Source organism: Dama dama, chromosome 14 (assembly GCF_033118175.1).
Source record: "Dama dama isolate Ldn47 chromosome 14, ASM3311817v1, whole genome shotgun sequence".
NCBI lineage: Eukaryota > Metazoa > Chordata > Mammalia > Artiodactyla > Cervidae > Dama > Dama dama.
This window is the reverse complement of record NC_083694.1, coordinates 69,164,174-69,182,132: the sequence shown is the minus strand read 5'-3', so window position 1 is coordinate 69,182,132 and position 17,959 is coordinate 69,164,174. Positions and strand designations below refer to the sequence as shown.

At 37.3% G+C, this 17,959-nt stretch overlaps 1 protein-coding gene across 2 annotated transcripts in view; it reads left to right on the top strand.

The window, feature by feature from the left end:
- Positions 1–17,604, top strand: part of SYT14 (synaptotagmin 14) — a 177,748-nt gene extending 160,144 nt beyond the window's left edge. Inside the window, exons 7-9 of one of the 2 annotated variants that reach the window (XM_061161279.1) lie at positions 13,251–13,440; positions 15,999–16,055; positions 17,291–17,604. In XM_061161279.1, coding sequence (XP_061017262.1) covers positions 13,251–13,440; positions 15,999–16,055; positions 17,291–17,604 — 561 coding nt within the window. The remainder of the gene's footprint in view (positions 1–13,250; positions 13,441–15,998; positions 16,056–17,290) is intronic. The other variant, XM_061161278.1, reaches the window with a different exon arrangement.
- The last annotated feature ends 355 nt before the right edge of the window (positions 17,605–17,959 follow it).

Below are 17,959 nucleotides of genomic sequence, written 5' to 3'. Positions count from 1 at the left end.
TGTGTTTCACAACTTATTCTTTTTATTAAACAATATTTGTTAGGTGCTCGCGGTGTGAGAAGTACTATACTAATTTGGGGCCATGAGAGACAAATAAAACAAAGGTTCTACCTTCAACAGACTTACAATCTAGCAAGAAAGATAGACAAAGCAATGGTTATAGTTTATGATGGAAATATTCACCTAGTTAGGTGACTAAAACTTGGCTTCAGTCTTACTTTCTATAGCTACATTTTCCACCCCTCCCCGCATACACCAGCTATACCAGATCAGGTTTTTGTTTTTTGTTGTTGTTTTTTTTTAACCAAATGTGCTATCCACATTTGGGCCTTAGCTCATTATGCTGTCTGAAATGCCCTTCCTTGTGCCTGTTGAAATCCTGTTAGGGCCTACTTCAAAATCTGTTCTTGGGAATATAGTTTCTGATATTCCAGAGTTGATCACATCTACCTGTATTCTCCCATAAACCTCTCAAGACATTTTATCATAGTCTGGCTTAGAATTAGTTCATCTCTCCCCCAGAGCACTGCTATGTGCAGAACAAACTTTCAATAAATTCTTATACTGCTGACTTCCAAAATGTTTTGATTCTATTCTATTCAGTTTCCTTCAGTAATATAAAGAAAGCAATATTTGCTCTGTTAATTACTTCTTTGCAAGTAGCCTGAAGTCTGGTCACAAATAAATTAAGTCAAGATTGTAAGATGAGTATGAGTATTTCTAAAAATTATTAAACAAGCTGAGAATATAAATATTGGATATGGGGGTATAATGGCTACCATTAGTTTTCTACCAGTATCTTGTTCCCTACTACTTCTTGGTTCTTTCCGTAAGTAACATCTTATTTTGTTTAGGTAGCCAAACCTAAGTAATACAGAAAAACAGAGAAAAACAATCCTTCTTGAAGATGAACTTACATTAGAAAGCAGTATAAGCAGAAAGAAATAACCCACCATGATGATGGCAGGCCCCAAAAATAGATACGTTGGCATCTCTAGGACATAAATTAATAGGACACTGTTGTCACTGTTGTTGTTGTTCAGTCATTAAGTCGTGTGTGACTCTTTGCAACCCCATGGGCTGTGGCACACCAGGCTCCTCTGTCCTCCACCATCTCCCGGAGTTTGCTTAAATTCATGTCCATTGAGTCAGTGATGCTATCTAACCATCTCATCCTCCACGACCCCTTCTCCTCCTGCCTTCAGTCTTTGCTAGCATCAGGGTCTTTTCCTAGGAATTGGCTCCACGCATCAGGTGGCCACAGTATTGGAGCTTCAGCTTCAGCAACAGTCCTTTCAATTTAATAGGACATTATGAAAGAGGTTACAGAATAAATATGCTTTAAATGAATAAAGAACTAAAAGATGTAATAGAAACCACAAGGAAAGAACAAGACAATATGGGAAAGAGGCAGATTTAAATAATGACCATATGGAACTTCTGGAATGAAGAATAGAGTCATTAAAAATAGAATCAATGAAAAATATGAATAACATGGTATGTAGAATGAAGAGTAAAATAAGAATATTAAAATATATTTTCTTTTAAAAACTCCAGAATGAGAGACTAGAAATAGTAAGAGGAAACATTTGAAATACATAGATCATCAAATTGAAAAAGTGCAGGTGCTAATAAGCAGGATTATCATAAATGAAACCACATCTACAAAGGTTACAGTGATAGGATGAACACTGAAGACAAAACAATAAAAATAAAGACCGAGGAAAGGGAAGGGAACAACAGTTTGTCCTAACAGAAGGCTTCTCAACTGCCCTAAACACTAAACGGCACTGGTATAATATCTGTATGGAGCCAAAGCAAATAAGCTCCCAACTTAGAATATTATAGCCAGCTCAATTATTGCTAAGGAAGGGGGCAAATTCCAGTGTTTTCAAGCAAAGACCAAAAGAGTTTAGCACTCATAGTTCATTGCTGGGATAATTACTCAAGCATGTACTTGTATAGGAAGAACATTGAATTCAGAAGGAGGAAGTAAGATAGAAGTAACTGTGAGCTGAGAGATTATTCAGTGTGTAGAAAATCTAAAGCAAAGATAGAGCAGGCAGAAAAATACTAGCAAAGATATGGAAGGTCTGATTTGATTTAATGTATAACAGGTTTAATTTGAGGGATATGAATGGGACCTCTACTTAATAAACGTAAGCATATGTAGAGTAGTTACAAATATCAGCCATACATATGTCAGACCACAAAGGAATTCTCCACAAATAACAAGGAATTAATATATAAACTTCATTCTTTGACCACAGTGGATTGAAATTAGAATTTCCTTCAACAAATATCTCTGACACACACATACATTTTATGCCAGACATCATCCTGGTGGTTTGGTATACTGAGTACATTAATGAAAAGTAGGAATTTTACCTGCACGGAATTTAATTCATTAGTGGAGAGGGAAGACTTGAGATACAGTAAATATAATAAGTATACAGTATGTGAGGAGGTTATAACGATAGTGAATGGGGAAAAAGGGTGAGCAGGATCAAGAGTGCTAGTTGAATTGTGATTTAAACAAAAGGTCACGATACGCAACATGTGGGCAAAGACTTAGAAGAACTGAAGAGTTGGTCATTTGCATATCTGGAGAAAGAACATTGCAAGCAGATAGAGAGCCCATCCTGAGAGCCCAGAGTGTGTGTGATGTTTTCAGGGAAGAGCATGGAGGCCTGTTTAGCTGGAAGTCCATGACTGAGCAGTAGAGTGGCAGGAGGAGAGGCGAGAGGAAGACCTCATGCCCCGCCCATCCCTCAAATCGGTATGTAGATAAACAAGAAACTCTTTAACTCTGGGTCAGAGAAGAAAGCAAAATGGAAATTAGAAATTTTTAGAACCAGACAAAATGAGAACAGAATTAAATGTATGCCCTACAGATATAATGATATTACAGAGAAATATATAGCCTTAAATATATTTGTAAGAAGAGTGGAAATTGATGAGTTAAATATTCTTCAACACAAGAAGTTAGAAAAGGAAAATGAGAAATTAATGAAAGAAAAACAGCAAAGAGGTTTAGGAAAAACAAAAGCTGGGTTTTTTTCATTGCTAATAAGTTAGATAAACCTCTGGAGATATTGATCAGGAAAGAAAAACATGCTAAGTGAAAAGGGGGACATAATCATCAATTCAGTGGAAATTTCAGAATCATAAAGAGAATAATTTTAGAAAAACAAGTTTGAAAACTTAGATGAAATGGGCAATTTTTTTTGAAAATATGAATTTCTTAAAAGTGATTCAGGAATAATAGAAAACTTGAGATGACTTATTACTATTAAGAAATTTCAATCAGTAGTCTAAACAGATTCTCATAAAGAAGAAAGATGGTTGAGTTTCAAAGGCAACTTCAGTGAACACATAACTCTCTTGGAATAATACCTATTTGATGAAATATATATACGTAGTTTTTGTTGTTAAATTCAATTTAATACAGTATTTAGCTTGGGGTTTCTGCATATATGCTTATAAATGAGATTTGTTTATAATTTTATATTCTTCTTATCTAGTTAGTGTCAAAGTTATACATCTCAAAAGAGAAAGGTACTTTTCTTTTGTATACTCTGAAATAGTTTATGTATTGTTCGAGAGCATGGGAAACATTTTGTAAACTTTATAAACCAATCTCACAAGCTCAAACCAAGCTTTCACAAGCATGTATGCAGAAATGCCAAATTAAATATGTTCATATTGAATGTAGCAAAAAAGAATATGTGCACATATATACCTACATATATATATATATATATATACCTACATATACATATAGAAATTTAGATAAAAGCACGAATTTTTATGTCCATTTCCACAGGATGCTGTATTCAAGTATTGGTACTAGAAAAGATCTTGTTTTTATTTGTTTTACAATTAATTTTTTTTGTATCTTAAATCTTACCAGTACATCTTCAGTGTTAATATGAAAAAACTTTCTGTATGAAAGAGAAAGTGAGAATTTGCTTCTTTTTTCTCCCACTCTTCATTCAGTTCAGTTCAGTTGCTCAGTTGTGTCTGACTCTGCGACCCCATGAATCGCAACACACCAGGCCTCCCTGTCTATTGCCAACTCCTGGGGTTTACTCAAACTCATGTCCATCGAGTCGGTGATGCCATCCAGCCATCTCATCCTCTGTCATCCCCTTCTCCTCCTGCCCCCAATCCCTCTCAGCATCAGGGTCTTTTCCAGTGAGTCAACTCTTTGCATCAGGTGGCCAAAGTACTGGAGTTTCAGCTTCAGCATCAGTCCTTCCAGTGAACACCCAGGACTGATCTCCTTTAGGATGGACTGGTTGGATCTCCTTGCAGTCCAAGGGACTCTCAAGAGTCTTCTCCAACACCACAGTTCAAAAGCATCAATCTCCAAAAAAAAAAAGAGAGAAACAAAAGCATCAATTTTTCGGCACTCAGCTTTCTTTATAGTCCAACTCTCACATCCATACATGACCACTGGAAAAACCATAGCCTTGACTAGATGGACCTTTGTTGGCAAAGTAATGTCTCTGCTTTTTAATATGCTGTCTAGATTAGTCATAACTTTCCTTCCAAGGAGTAAGCGTCTTTTAATTTCATGGTTGCAGTCACCATCTGCAGTGATTTTGGAGCCCAAAAAATAAAGTCTGACACTGTTTCCACTGTTTCCCCATCTATTTCCCATGAAGTGATGGGACCAGATGCCATGATCTTAGTTTTCTGAATTTTCTGAAAAGTTTAAGCCAACTTTTTCACTCTCCTCTTTCATCAGAGCTCTGCTCCACGAGGGTAGCAACATTCCCTTTCGCTGAACCATCGTTTCCTTTCCTTTGGCTCTTGCAAAGCTAATGACCTCAGAACAAACCCAGCAAAGAGACAGAGGGAAGTAGTCACGGTTGGTGCAATGGCGGCAGCGTCACCAGCTCCTCAGTAGCAGGGGTGATAGTCCTCACTGAAGGTCACGGGGGGAGACGCAGGGCAGACAGCTCAGGTGAACAGGCTCTGTAGTAGACATCTGTTCTTTCTGCCTGGCTTCCGTGTCTTCCCGTGGCCGCAGTATCCACATTTTGCTTGGGAGGCCAGCCTGCCCCTGTACTTTTGATGAAGTGACTTCATTCTGGTTGGAGCAGTCAGGACGCTGTCTTCCGCTTTCCCACAACACTCAGAGCTGCTGAAAACTATCTGGCAGCTTGGAGCAAAGAGCCTACCTGTGAATAAAGCCAGATTTGGGAAACAAACCCAAGGAATGGGAGTGGACTCCCCCCTGGTGACGCGGGCTGAGGCCTGGACCCGTGAGCATCTGAAGCTGCTCTAGTGTTAACTGTTGTATTAGAGAATCCGTAAATTCCCCTGTGTGTGTTCAGCTCGGGAGAGTTGGTAATTTGATGGTAAGTGCCAGAAGCTTCTCAGCACCAGGCTTCCCTGCAGGGGGTGAGACAGACTGGTGTTCTGCAGGCTGAAATGAGCCTCCTTCCTCGTGGAGTGCAAGGGCCCCATGCAGACAGGGGGAGGGCTTGCTGCTGCCTTCCGGCTCTCTTGGTCCTCCCTTTTGGGTGCTTTTTGTCTTTGTCCCTCCTGTCTGGGAAGGCCACTTCTTCCCCTGCCAGCAGCCATTGTCTGTCACTTACAACTGGAAGCCTCCCGATTCCAATACCACTCTGAAATGTAAACGAACCATCCATCCCTCGCTTACTCCAGTTACGTTATCCTTTAAAGTCAATGGGCATTTTTACCCCTACCAGAGTACAGGGTGACTGTCCTTCACACCGGATTGGGGAGGCAGTGGAAGTGGAAGAGGGGTAAGGTGTGGAGCAGTTATGCTGTTATTGCTTCCTCCTTCCTGATATTGCCCCGGTGGGCTTTCCTGGCGGTTCAGTCAGTGAAGAAGCCACCTGCAGTGCAGGAGACTCGGGTTCGATCCCTGTCTCGGGAAGATCCCTGGAGGAGGAAATGGTAACCCACGCCAGTATTCTTGCCTGGAGAATCCCATGGACAGGGGAGCCTGGCGGGTTGCAGTCCAGAGGGTTGCAAGAGTCGGACACGGCTGAGCGACTAACCCACCGCACGTCTCCTCCTCTCCTGGTCGGACTGGTGCTCATGCCCTCGGGCTAGGGAAGGGCCCTCAGTGTTGTAGCAGCTGACTGCCCTCTGGTACTTCAGCACCCTCTGCGCCCCGACGCCCCATTTTCAGGAAAGTGTAATGGAAGCATTTCATGCTGTCCCAATTACCTTAAAAACCAGAAAATATCTTCGAGGCACAGGGAGAATAAATTCAGCGTGAAATATTCAAATTCATCATAATTACCATCATAGAGTTCAGCAGTTTTACCTTAAAAATACTGAGTAGAAGTGGTTACAAGTAAGGTGGAGTCAGTTTAGTATTAATAAAAAACTCAGTACATTTACCTAATAGTTCTGTTGTATTATATGTTTTAATCTTATGTTTTTCTCTCTATATTTACAAGTTCCTACCTGTTTTTAACCTATTAGCATAAGGACATGTAATGGCTAACATAAGCGCTCATTCTGCTTATGGTAAACATTAAATAGAGTTGGTTTATTTCTCGGAGAAATTAAACCATTTTTTTTCCTACAGAATTGCTTATCATCCTTCACCCTAGGGCAGAGGACTCAAGAGGAAAGAAAAGAAGTGTGAAAAAGAAACGAAGTATTATGTTATATGGGAAGAAGTTATACTTTCACTTTAGGGAGCCTGTGGGACAATTCCTTTAAGTAGACCCAATTAGGATTGGGATTGGTTTGACTTTGGGTTAATCACCTGCAATTACTGCCACCAAGGCAAGCCCTAGTGATAAATTAATGATGTAGTCTGCAGCAAGAGTAGGTAGACATTGCTGAATGCATACTGAATGGAACTACCTGCCCTGAGGAATCGTCGACGGGAAGATGCCACTTGAGTCCAGAGCATCTGTATTTAATTTGTCTTTACTCTCCAGTTACTGTTTATACTGTTAATCTCTGCTGCTTGCAGCATCCTCGGTGATGCCCACACACTGCCACACCTATGCCAACCCCGGATAGGCAGTTAACCGATGGCAGTGGAAAAGGCCGTGAGATTTGCACTTTTTCTAAGGTATAAATTCAGAATGAACTCCTCAGAAAATAGTCTTTTTTCCTGTTAAACACTACTATATTTCAGCAGGGCTTACTGAAATAAAATGTGATCACTGAGGATCTTACCACTCTTTTCTTTTTTTGTTGGGCTTGGAGACAAGGACATTTTTGCAGCAGATAAGCAGCAACATTTTGGGGGAGATAAGTTAGCTGTTTTTCTTAGGAGCGAGAAAGACCTTTCCCAAGACTTTCCTTAATGGGACATCACTTAATGACCTTAATGTGTGATTAAGAAGACATTAGGTTCATATCTTACTATCTGACAGTAGGTTAACATGAAAAACACTATACTATGAAAAATGCATTTCACAATATTCTAACAGATGCTGCTAGTATAATAGCCTAATGTAGCAAATGCACCAAATGTGCTTGAGCATGTTTCTGACACTATTTTCATAAGTGATGATATATCCTAATTGAAACTTACTAAAATTATGTTTTCTCCTCCAACTGTCATGAAAACATACCAAACTATGTGTTTTGTGTACCCATGATTTAGGAACATAAGATATATCTTTTTTTTTTGGCTTTCTCCTCTGTGGTTTAGAGTTAGATTTGACAATAGGAGACTTTTATCCCTCTCAATATTAGTCCAGTGAGTTAATACAATCCCCAAGTAAGTATTAATTCTCCTTGATTATTTGTATAAGCCAACCTAAATTCAAACTTGAAGACTTGTATAAGACATTTTTAGGTTTTTAAAATCTAAACATCTAAATCTATAATTTTTAAATCTAAAAATTTGTTGTAGAATAATAGTAGTATCAGTTCAGTTCAGTTCAGTTGCTCAGTCGTGTCCAACTCTTTGCAACCCCATGGACAGCTGCACGCCAGGCCTCCCTGTCCATCAGCAACTCCTGGGGTTTACTCAAACTCATGTTCATTGAGTCAGTGATGCCATCCAACCATCTCATCCTCTGTCATCCCCTTATCCTCCCACCTTCAATCTTTCCCAGCATCAGGGTCTTTTCAAATGAGTCAGTTCTTTGCATCAGATGGCCAAGTATTGGAGTTTCAGCTTCAGCATCAGTCCTTCCAATGAATATTCAGGACTGATTTTCTTTAGGATGGACTGGTTGGATCTCCTTGCAAACCAAGGTACTCTCAAGAGTCTTCTCCAACACCACAGTTCAAAAGCATCAATTCTTCGGCGCTCAGCTTTCTTTATGGTCCAACTCTCACATCCATACATGACTGCCGGAAAAACCATAGCCTTGACTAGACGGACCTTTGTTGACAAAGTAATGTCTCTGCTTTTTAATATGCCGTCTAGGTTGGTCATAACTTTTTTTCTAAGGAGCAAGCATCTTTTAATTTCATGGCTGCAATCACCATCTGCAGTGATTTTGGAGCCCCCCAAAAATAAAGTCAGCCATTGTTCCCACTGTTTCCCCGTTTATTTGCCATGAAGTGATGGGACCATCACTTAGTTTTCTGAATGATCTTAGTTTTCTGAATGTTGAGCTTTAACCAACTTTTTCGCTCTCCTCTTTCACTTTCATCAAGAGGGTCTTTAGTTTGTCTTTTAACTCATGGAGTGAATCCCTTTAGGAATGTGCAAAGAAAGCCCTAAATATTTTATCATGTTTTTATACAATTTTTATCATTATAAATGTTGTATCCTTGTATCATTAAACCTTTTTTTCTTGTGAAACCAAATGCATAGAGGGCTTCCCAGGTGGCGCTAGTGGTAAAGAACCCACCTGCCAATGCAGGAGACAGAAAGATATGCAGGTGGAAAGGGCAACCCACTCCTGTATTCTTGCCTGGAGAATTCCATGGAAAGAGGAGCCTGGCAGGCTCTGCAACCACAGGGTTGCAGAGTCAGACACGACTGAAGTGACTTAGTATGCACGCACACAAACACATAGTAGAAATTGTAAAAGACAGAAATGTACAACCAACGTAACTACCATCCAGGTTAAGAAATAAAATGTTGCCTGCACCGCCCTAAAACCCCTGTGTCCTTTCCAGTCACTCTTTCTTCTCTCCCCACCCCTGTGGTTAACCGCAATTTTGACCTATAAGTTAATTACTTTCTTACAGTCGTTATCATTTTACCATCTATTCATGCATCGTGCATCTGAAATACTAAAGTTTAGTATTATCCTGGTCTGTCTTTGGTTTTTGTTTTGGGCTTTTGTTGTCAAAATTTAAATAAATGGAACCATATGGCTAAGTATCGTTTTAGGTTCAGCATTTTTCACTCAAAATCATGTTTGTAAATGTAGTTATAATTAGTTTGATTGCTGTCTAGTGTATATATACCGTGTGTGCAGTATAGTTGCTGTATTTTATAAATTCACCACAAATTGTTTATCTGTTCTACTCTTCAGGGCCATTATAAATAATACTGCTAAGGACATTCTTTCACATGTATCTTAGTAAGCATTACACATATTCCTGATGGTGATAAGTATATGCAATTGACAGATACTATGGTTTGTGCATTTGTAACATTTTGAGAAGACATCGCTTTACATTATAACCATTGGAAAATGAGGCCTCCCTTTGCTCTGTGTCCTAACCACAGTATTGTTTTAGCCCATCTGTTTGTTAGGTAGTGTTACCTCATGGTTTTAATTTCCTTCTCCTTGATTATTAATGAAGTTGAACAGCATTTCAGATTTTTACTGACCATTGTTTTATGAAAGTGCTGGTTCAAGTATCCGGCAAGTGTTTTTATATTGTTGACTTTTTCTTATAGAGCTATGGGTATTTGAGCTAGTATATTTGGAATTTGAGCTAATTGTGAACTATATGTATTTCAGACCTCTGCTCCTACCTGATGATTTTGCCTTTTCGCCATCCTAAAAGTCTCAGTTGAAGCTCAGGAATTCTTAATTTTAATGTTGCTAGATTCTCTAAACTTTAATTTATGATTAATGCTTTTCTGTCCTCTTTAAGGAAGTCTCCCCCTACCCTGAGATGATGAATATAGTCTGTTATTTTAATGTATAGGTTTATCATTTTACCTTTTATATTCAGGTCTAGAATTGGGGGCTTTGGGTATATTTTGAGGTAGAGTTAATTTTCATATATTTCTGTGTCAATAACTTGTTGTTCTATCACTGTTTATTAAAAAGACTATCCTTTCCCCGTGGTTTTATAGTTCTACCTTTGTTGTAAATTGCATCTGTTATGCGTAGATTAATTAGTGGGCTTTCTATTTAGTAATCTGTTATACATTGTTTTATCACATTGTCTTAAACAATGTAGCTTTTATTATAAATTTTGATACTCAGTAGGCCAGAGCCCCCTATCTTGCATTGTATATATTGTGGTAAGAATGTTTAATGTGATGTCTAGCCTTTGACAGATTTTAAGTGTACAATACGATATTGCTAACTGTAGATTAATTGATCATTGTACAGCAAATCCCTAGAACTCACTCATTGTGCATAAGTGACACTTTATACCCGCCTAACAACAACTCCCCACGTCCCCTCTGCAGCCCCTGGCAGCCCCCATCCTACCGTCTGCCTCTGTGACTGTCTTAGATATCTCACAGAAGGGAAACCACGCAGTATGTGTCTGTGACTGACTTATTTCACTTAGCGTAATGGCCTCCAGGATCATCCATGTTGTCACAGATGGCAAGATTTCCTTCTTAAGATGAAATGCTATTCCATTATACCTATATACTGCATACATTTAGAATTAGTTTGTCAAGTTCCACACAAAAAGTCTAAGGTCTTAATTATGATTACATTTAATCAATTTGGAAAGAATATTGCAAAACTAAACCTTATAATTCGTTAACACAGTATATGCAGCACTTTTAAATTTCTCTCAGTAATATTCATGGTTTTCTGTATAGAGTCCTTGCATATCATTTGTACATTTATTCCTAGATATTTTCTATTTTATCCTCTACTAAATGCCGTTTCAAAATAAGTTTTATTTTTGAATTTCTTGCTGGTATATAGCAATATATGGATTCTTAAATTTTACCTTTGCAACTGTGATACATCTGCAGACTTTTTCGATTTCCTGGTTGCGTAACTGTATAGAGTGTACATAAGGACAGTCCAAGTCGCTGTACCTTTTATTTCATTTTATTGCCTTTCATAAGGCTAGGACCTTCTCTAGCTGGAATCTCCAGTGCAGCGCTGACTACCAGTGGTAATAGTTGGCATCGTTGTCACATCCCCAATTTCAAAGGGGAAACATTAGAAATTTTTACTAAGTATGATGTTATCTGTTGCTCAGCTTGGTTTGCTCAATGTTTATTTAGTGTTGTTATGAATGAGAAAATTCTGTAATTTTTTAATAATGCCCTGTCAGGCTTTGATCTTAAGGTTTGGCTCTTTTTGCTCAGCCACACCACGTGGTATGTGGGAACTTAGTTCTCCAACCACAAATGGAACCCGTGCCCTGTTCAGTGGATCTTAACCACGGGTCTTAGCCACAGGACCACTAGGGAAGTCCAGAGGTCTTGCTGCTTTCTTATGGGAAACGGGGGAATGTTTCCTCTTCTCCTACTATCTGAAAGAGTTTGCATAAGACTTCTTTACCAGCTGGGCCACAAGGGAAGCCCAAGAATACTGGAGTGGGTAGCCTATCCCTTCTCCAGTGGCTCTTGCCAACCCAGGAATTGAACCGGGGTCTCCTGCATTGCAGGCAGATTCTTTACCAATTGAGCTATCAGGGAAGCCCTGCATAAGACTAGTGTGATTAATTAGAAATCACTGTTGAAGCCATCCACCTAAACTTTTTTGTTTTATTTTCTGTTTGTTTTGGAAATTTGTTTAATTACTAATTCAGTTTCTTCAGTAAGACTGTTCAGATATTATATTTCTTTTTGTGTCTATTTTGGTTAATTGTATTATTCCAAGAATATGTCTATTACATCAGAATTTCAAATTTGTTGAAAGAAAGCTGTTCTTACTCATTTTCAAAAAATCTTTTCATGGTCTATAGAATATATAGTAGTGTCTCGTTTCATTACTGATATTTTTTTATTTGTGCCTTGTCTCTTATTTTCTTAATTGGACTGTCTAACATTTATCTATTTTTGTTCATCTTTTCAAGTAACTTATTTTCATTATTGTTTAGTTACTCATGGGTTATTTATAATTATATCCTTAATTTCCAAATTTATAGTTCTTTCCTCACTAGAAGATAGTTTGCATTTATAGCTGATTTTTTTTAAAAGTCTGAATTATTTCCATCATTTGAAATTTGTTTGCTTTTTTAATACATATTTTCGTAAAAATCTATTGTGAAAAAAAGGAAAAAATATCCACTATGTGCTTGAGGAAATGTATATTCTGTAGTCGTAGTGTATGATGTTCTGCATATTACCATTAGGTCAGTTTTACTTATCATGATATTCAAATCTTCTACACCATTACTGTATTTATTTACATCCTTCTTTGGTCAGTTACTGAAAGTGTGCTGAAGTATCCCACTGGTTGTAGATTTGCCTGTTTCCTTTCTAGTTCTGGCATTTTTTGCTTTCTAAATCTTTGCTTTTGAGCCCATGCATGCAAATTTGGAATTACTTTATCTTCCTGGTAAATTTGAAGTGTTATCATTATTCAGTGTACCTGTTTATCTCTAGAAATGATTATTGCCTTCAAGCTTACCTTGGCTGATACTAATGTAGCTACACCAAATTTCTTTTGCATGGCAAATATTTTCCCACCCTTTTTTTCCCAACTTTCTATATGTCAGTGTTTTACATATCAATTTATAAATAGCAGATTTTTTGCTTATTTAATCAAAGTCTGGCAATCTGTGTCTTTAAAGGCACAATTTAATGTAATTGAGTCTAAATCTGTGTCAGTCTTTTAAGGTCAGTAAATCTTAATTTTTTGCGTTTGGGAAAGAGTTCATTAACAGCTATGAGTTTAAGAAATTTCTCTCTTCTCTTTGTATACAAACATGCAAGAATTTATGAAACCTCATCTCCTGTTATTCCTTTGACTGTCATATGATGAAAAGAGATCCAGAAACCAAAATATGCTAAAAAAACATTTCTAGTCTAGTATTTTGGGAATTTTGCTTGCAACTCTTAATCTTTATCATGATTTACCTACCTCATTCCAACAGACAGGGCATTACCAACATATCTATTAATATATCTTTTTTTTTACAAAATACTATAAAGATCTCGTTTTTGACTGCAGGGCTGTGACTCCCAAATGAGTGTATCGGAAATGTCCTGCAGCGAAAGCACGTCCTCTTGTCAGTCTCTTGAACATGGCTCAGTCCCAGAAATTCTCATTGGTCTCCTCTATAATGCCACAACTGGAAGGCTATCCGCAGAAGTGATAAAAGGCAGCCACTTCAAAAACCTGGCAGCAAACAGGCCACCCAGTGAGTGAAAACTTTTCTTGATTCTAATGTTTTCTGTACTTACGGGATTCTAAGTGTTAGGGCTTCAATCCTATCATTTAGTCATAGCCAATCAATAATGGTGTAATCATCAGCTAATCTGTTTCATGTTTTCTATTTCCAGTCATTTGGGAAGTAGAAAGATTTGAAAATCAAAATATTAATTGTAAGCTGACAAGACTTTACATTTTTCAGCATCTTCAGAATAAATCAGCTCTATCATAGCCATTATCTTCTAATACCAGAAAAAGTTATGAGTCTTTTTTTAAGGTAATAATATTCCACGAATATGATGAGGAATATATATAGCTATTGTTCACTGAAGATGAACGTGTTTTCTGTCTGCATGCAGTACTATGAACTAATGTGTATCCTTCTGTATTTTTCCTTATTGTCTGCGTTAACAATTTTAAGAAAAAAAAAAATGTTTCTTTACATTTTTCCTCCTTTAAAATTATAAATCAGTACTGCCAGCAGAGTCTTATCTTAAATGAAATATGCTTTGCTTTTACCAGGACAAAACGAATAAGGAATAGTTTGATGTTTATGCTGGATGCTAGGGAAGGAAAGCTAGATGGTATACATCCCTCTATCCTGTCCATCAGCCTCTCTCTCTTCTCTCTCATCTCTCTCCTAGATCAGGAGGTGGGAGTGGGTCAAGCACAGGCAAATTGGCACAGTATACCTCCAAAACTGTCGTCTGTTATCTGTAGAAGTGAACTGGGAGAGTAGCAGCTTCTTTACATTTCTGTAAAATTAAAGCTGTTGAAGGCCTAAACTCAGAATTTGAAAGGAAATCTTGAACAGTGATGGCACCCTTAAATTTGTTTCATGATTTCTCACAAACTTGCTGAAAGCAGTATTTCACTCCAGGTAGCAAATGATTGTTGGAGGAGGGGAAACTTTTTCCACCCTTGAGTTAACTTTACTTCTAAGTATTCTAACAATTATTTTTTTTCAATCAAAGTGAAAAGTCATAAAAATAAATTTAACGTGCCCTCAGTAGTACTGGAAACCTTGCTTCTCACATACATCACACAATGTATCTGTCCCTGCGTTAAAAAGTCAGAGGGCAAAATTAGGTTTATATTTCTACCCTTGGACGAATGACCTAACTCCCCTGAGTCTGTTTCCTTATGTGTAAAATTAAGATTGTATCTCACAGGGTAATTGTGATACTCAAATCAGATAAAGGCACGTAAAAGGAATGCAATTATTATTGTCCCCTTTTTCCTTTCGAAAGGAAAAATTCAGAGGGAGGAAAGAAGCAATTACTAAACAGCTTTGGAAGTGTGACTTGGTTATTTTCATTAATCCACACTAAGAAAGCAAACTCAAATGGCCTGGGAAGTAATTTAAATGAGCAGAATTTGTAAATGAAAGATAAAATCATGGAAAGAACTGTGACAATGGCAAGGGAGCACTGTACTCTTGCTTGAAACCAGGAGAAAGTTTTACTTGATTTGCTAAACATTGAGTGTTTTTGAAACACTGTAACAGATAAGACATTATTTGGGATTACATTTAGTAACACACCATCAGTTTGCCATTCCTACTTTAGCTAGTAGTTCAATTTTTTGACAAATCTTTAACTTGAAATGCTAGAAAGGAGCAGAATGAAATGATAGGTTTGTCTTTCTGTCCTTGCTGAAGCCACTCTGATAGAAACAGAGAAGCATTCATCAGAACTAAGATGAAAGATGGGGAGTAGAGGCAGGAGTGGATAATAAACAAGTTAAGAGAGATTTGCATCCACAACACACTGTCGGTCTTTCAGGTTAAAGAATAGGTCATAGCAATTTCCATTATTTTAGATTTAGAGCTTCAGTATTAGGACAGTTACTGGTGTAAGCTGGGAGGTAGCTAGTAGGTAAATACAAGTTAACATTAATCTTTATTATATGAAATAAAGTATTTATAAGGTAAAATAGAAGACAATTTTATCAGTTTGTCTACTGTATATATTATATAAGATTGTGACCCTTCATATATACCTGGGTTCTAAGCTTTGAACTGTGTTATAGACTGACTAATCCAGTTTTTATCTCAAAAAGAACAATGGTAACATTCAGGAACAAAAATTTTAGTAGTTCTATTTTCATAACTTAATTTTATATTACACTGGGAGTAATAAAAGTGTTGGAAATATTAAATATTGCATGGATAAACTTAATTTAGCAAAATAACAATTATAATGATCTTTTAATGACTTTTATTCAGTCTTTTATAGTCTGATAATTTGCATGATTCTATGTTCAATGTGCTTTAGACCACAAGGATATCATTATAAAGATGTCCCACTTTAAAACAGTGTAATTTTTGTTTAAGATTACACAATGACCTTAAAAATTCTCATTCCATGAAATTTACCCAACATACCCTTTGTTCAACCCTCTACCTGAATTAAGATGCTAAAGTTTTGTGTTCTTCCACTCCAGTGAACAGCGTTTCCTCTTTAATTCTAACCTTTGACCCTCTTTCACCCAACAATTGACATCTGGTCATTATTTCTTTTACTGCTTTCCACCCCCTGTTGTCAGATGGACTGTTCTGTTGTCTAAAACACTTGATAGGTGGACAGGTTTATATAATCCGAGGTGAGTTCCTGTAGAGGCTAATTGGATGTTGTCTTTTCATGCAAAAACAAAATACCCTAAAACTTGCCAGCAGTGAAGCTGTCCACCATGTTGATTTCCAAAAAATGCACATTTATTATCTGTGGTACTTTGAATAAAACTAACTTAGAATTTATCTCTGATTATGGATGATGGTATTCAGAGTATCTGTAAAATTAGCAAAACTTTTCAAATTAAAGGTTTTAATTTTTATTCATTATATTGATTCATGTAGAAACAAATATTTCATTAAGAAATATTGAAATTTTCATAAAATTAATTGAAATTTTGATATGAAGTACACATGATGGATCTACATGCTGAAGATCATTTGCATGAGTTCTAAAGAAATTGAAAACACAGTTGTTTGAAATGAGGGTTTATCTCCTAAGTAACCAGGCAATGAACTGTTATGTTTCACTTGGTACACTAAACATCACATCAACGTTTTTTTTTTATAATTCATGAAAATAGTTAAGATACCATACTTAAAATTTCACATTAAATTGTGCCAAAAAGGAATCCTGTAGTATTTATTTTTAACCATCCAAAAAGCACATTAAATGTACTCTTGCATGAAACCAAGGAGAAAGTTTTAACTTAACTAGCTAAACGTTGAGCCTTCAGTGCATTTGGCTTCATTTTGGCCCTGAAATGTTTTAAAAATGTGTTTAAAAACCACATCCATGCAGAGATTTTTTTAACATTTCATCCTAAGCTGTTTCGATGTCATCTTTGCATTCTTGTCTTTCTCTTTTCCTCCTTACCATTTGCCTTCGTTTCTGTGTTTGTTTATTCTCACACTCTGAAAACGCAGTGGAATGCTTTACAGCTCGTGGCTAGCTGGGCTTGCTAAGTGTTTATTGATGCTGTGGTGTCCTGCTTAGTGAAGCTAAAAGGGGGTAGGGGCGGGCAGGATGGGGAGCGGGAGGTTGGGGGGGCAGGGTAAGGGAAGGATTATGAGGTATACCTTTAAATTCTAGAAATAGTGAGGTTAAGATATTATTACCCCCCAAAGATTTTATGCCTACGTAGCATTCTCTGTACTTGTCACATTTTGTGATCATCTACATCAAAATGGAATTATTAGATTTCTACTAAATGTGGTATACACCATATCCTTATAAAGTATGAATACTTAACCTCATCAAGTGTTACAAGAAAGACATTTTGAGTTTGTTTCAAATGATATTTGTGGTATTTTTTTTTTCCTGTAGATACATATGTTAAATTAACCCTACTGAATTCCATGGGTCAAGAGATGTCCAAATGCAAGACATCCATCCGCAGAGGGCAGCCAAATCCAGTATACAAGGAAACGTTTGTGTTTCAAGTGGCCCTGTTTCAGCTCTCTGATGTGACTCTCATACTGTCAGTGTATAACAAACGCAGCATGAAAAGGAAAGAGATGATAGGCTGGGTTTCTTTAGGTCTGAACAGCTCTGGAGAAGAGGAACTCAACCACTGGACTGAAATGAAAGAGTCAAAAGGACAGCAAGTCTGTAGATGGCATGCGTTGCTAGAGTCGTGATGACCAGGAGGAAGGAGCAATTACCGTTCAAGGCAGCAGCATTTCCAAGTGCAACGTTACTGTTTTTACCTAGTCACCGTTAGAACAGCTATTCTTTGAAGAATCATCTTTAACATTCTCCCCAAAAGCTTTAAGTTCTGTGGAACGAACGTCTAATACTGACATAAATGAAGAAAAGATGGGTCTCTAGCAGAACTTGTTTGAGAAAATGAGAAACTTGCATCCTCTTTGCTAAACTAACAGTCCTCCAGAGCTTTCAGAGCATCCTTTTGGTTTGAAGTTAATTTTACTGTAGCAAAAGAGCCAGTAATTTCATGGAAAGTCAAGATGATAAATGATTTTGAAAATCAGAATT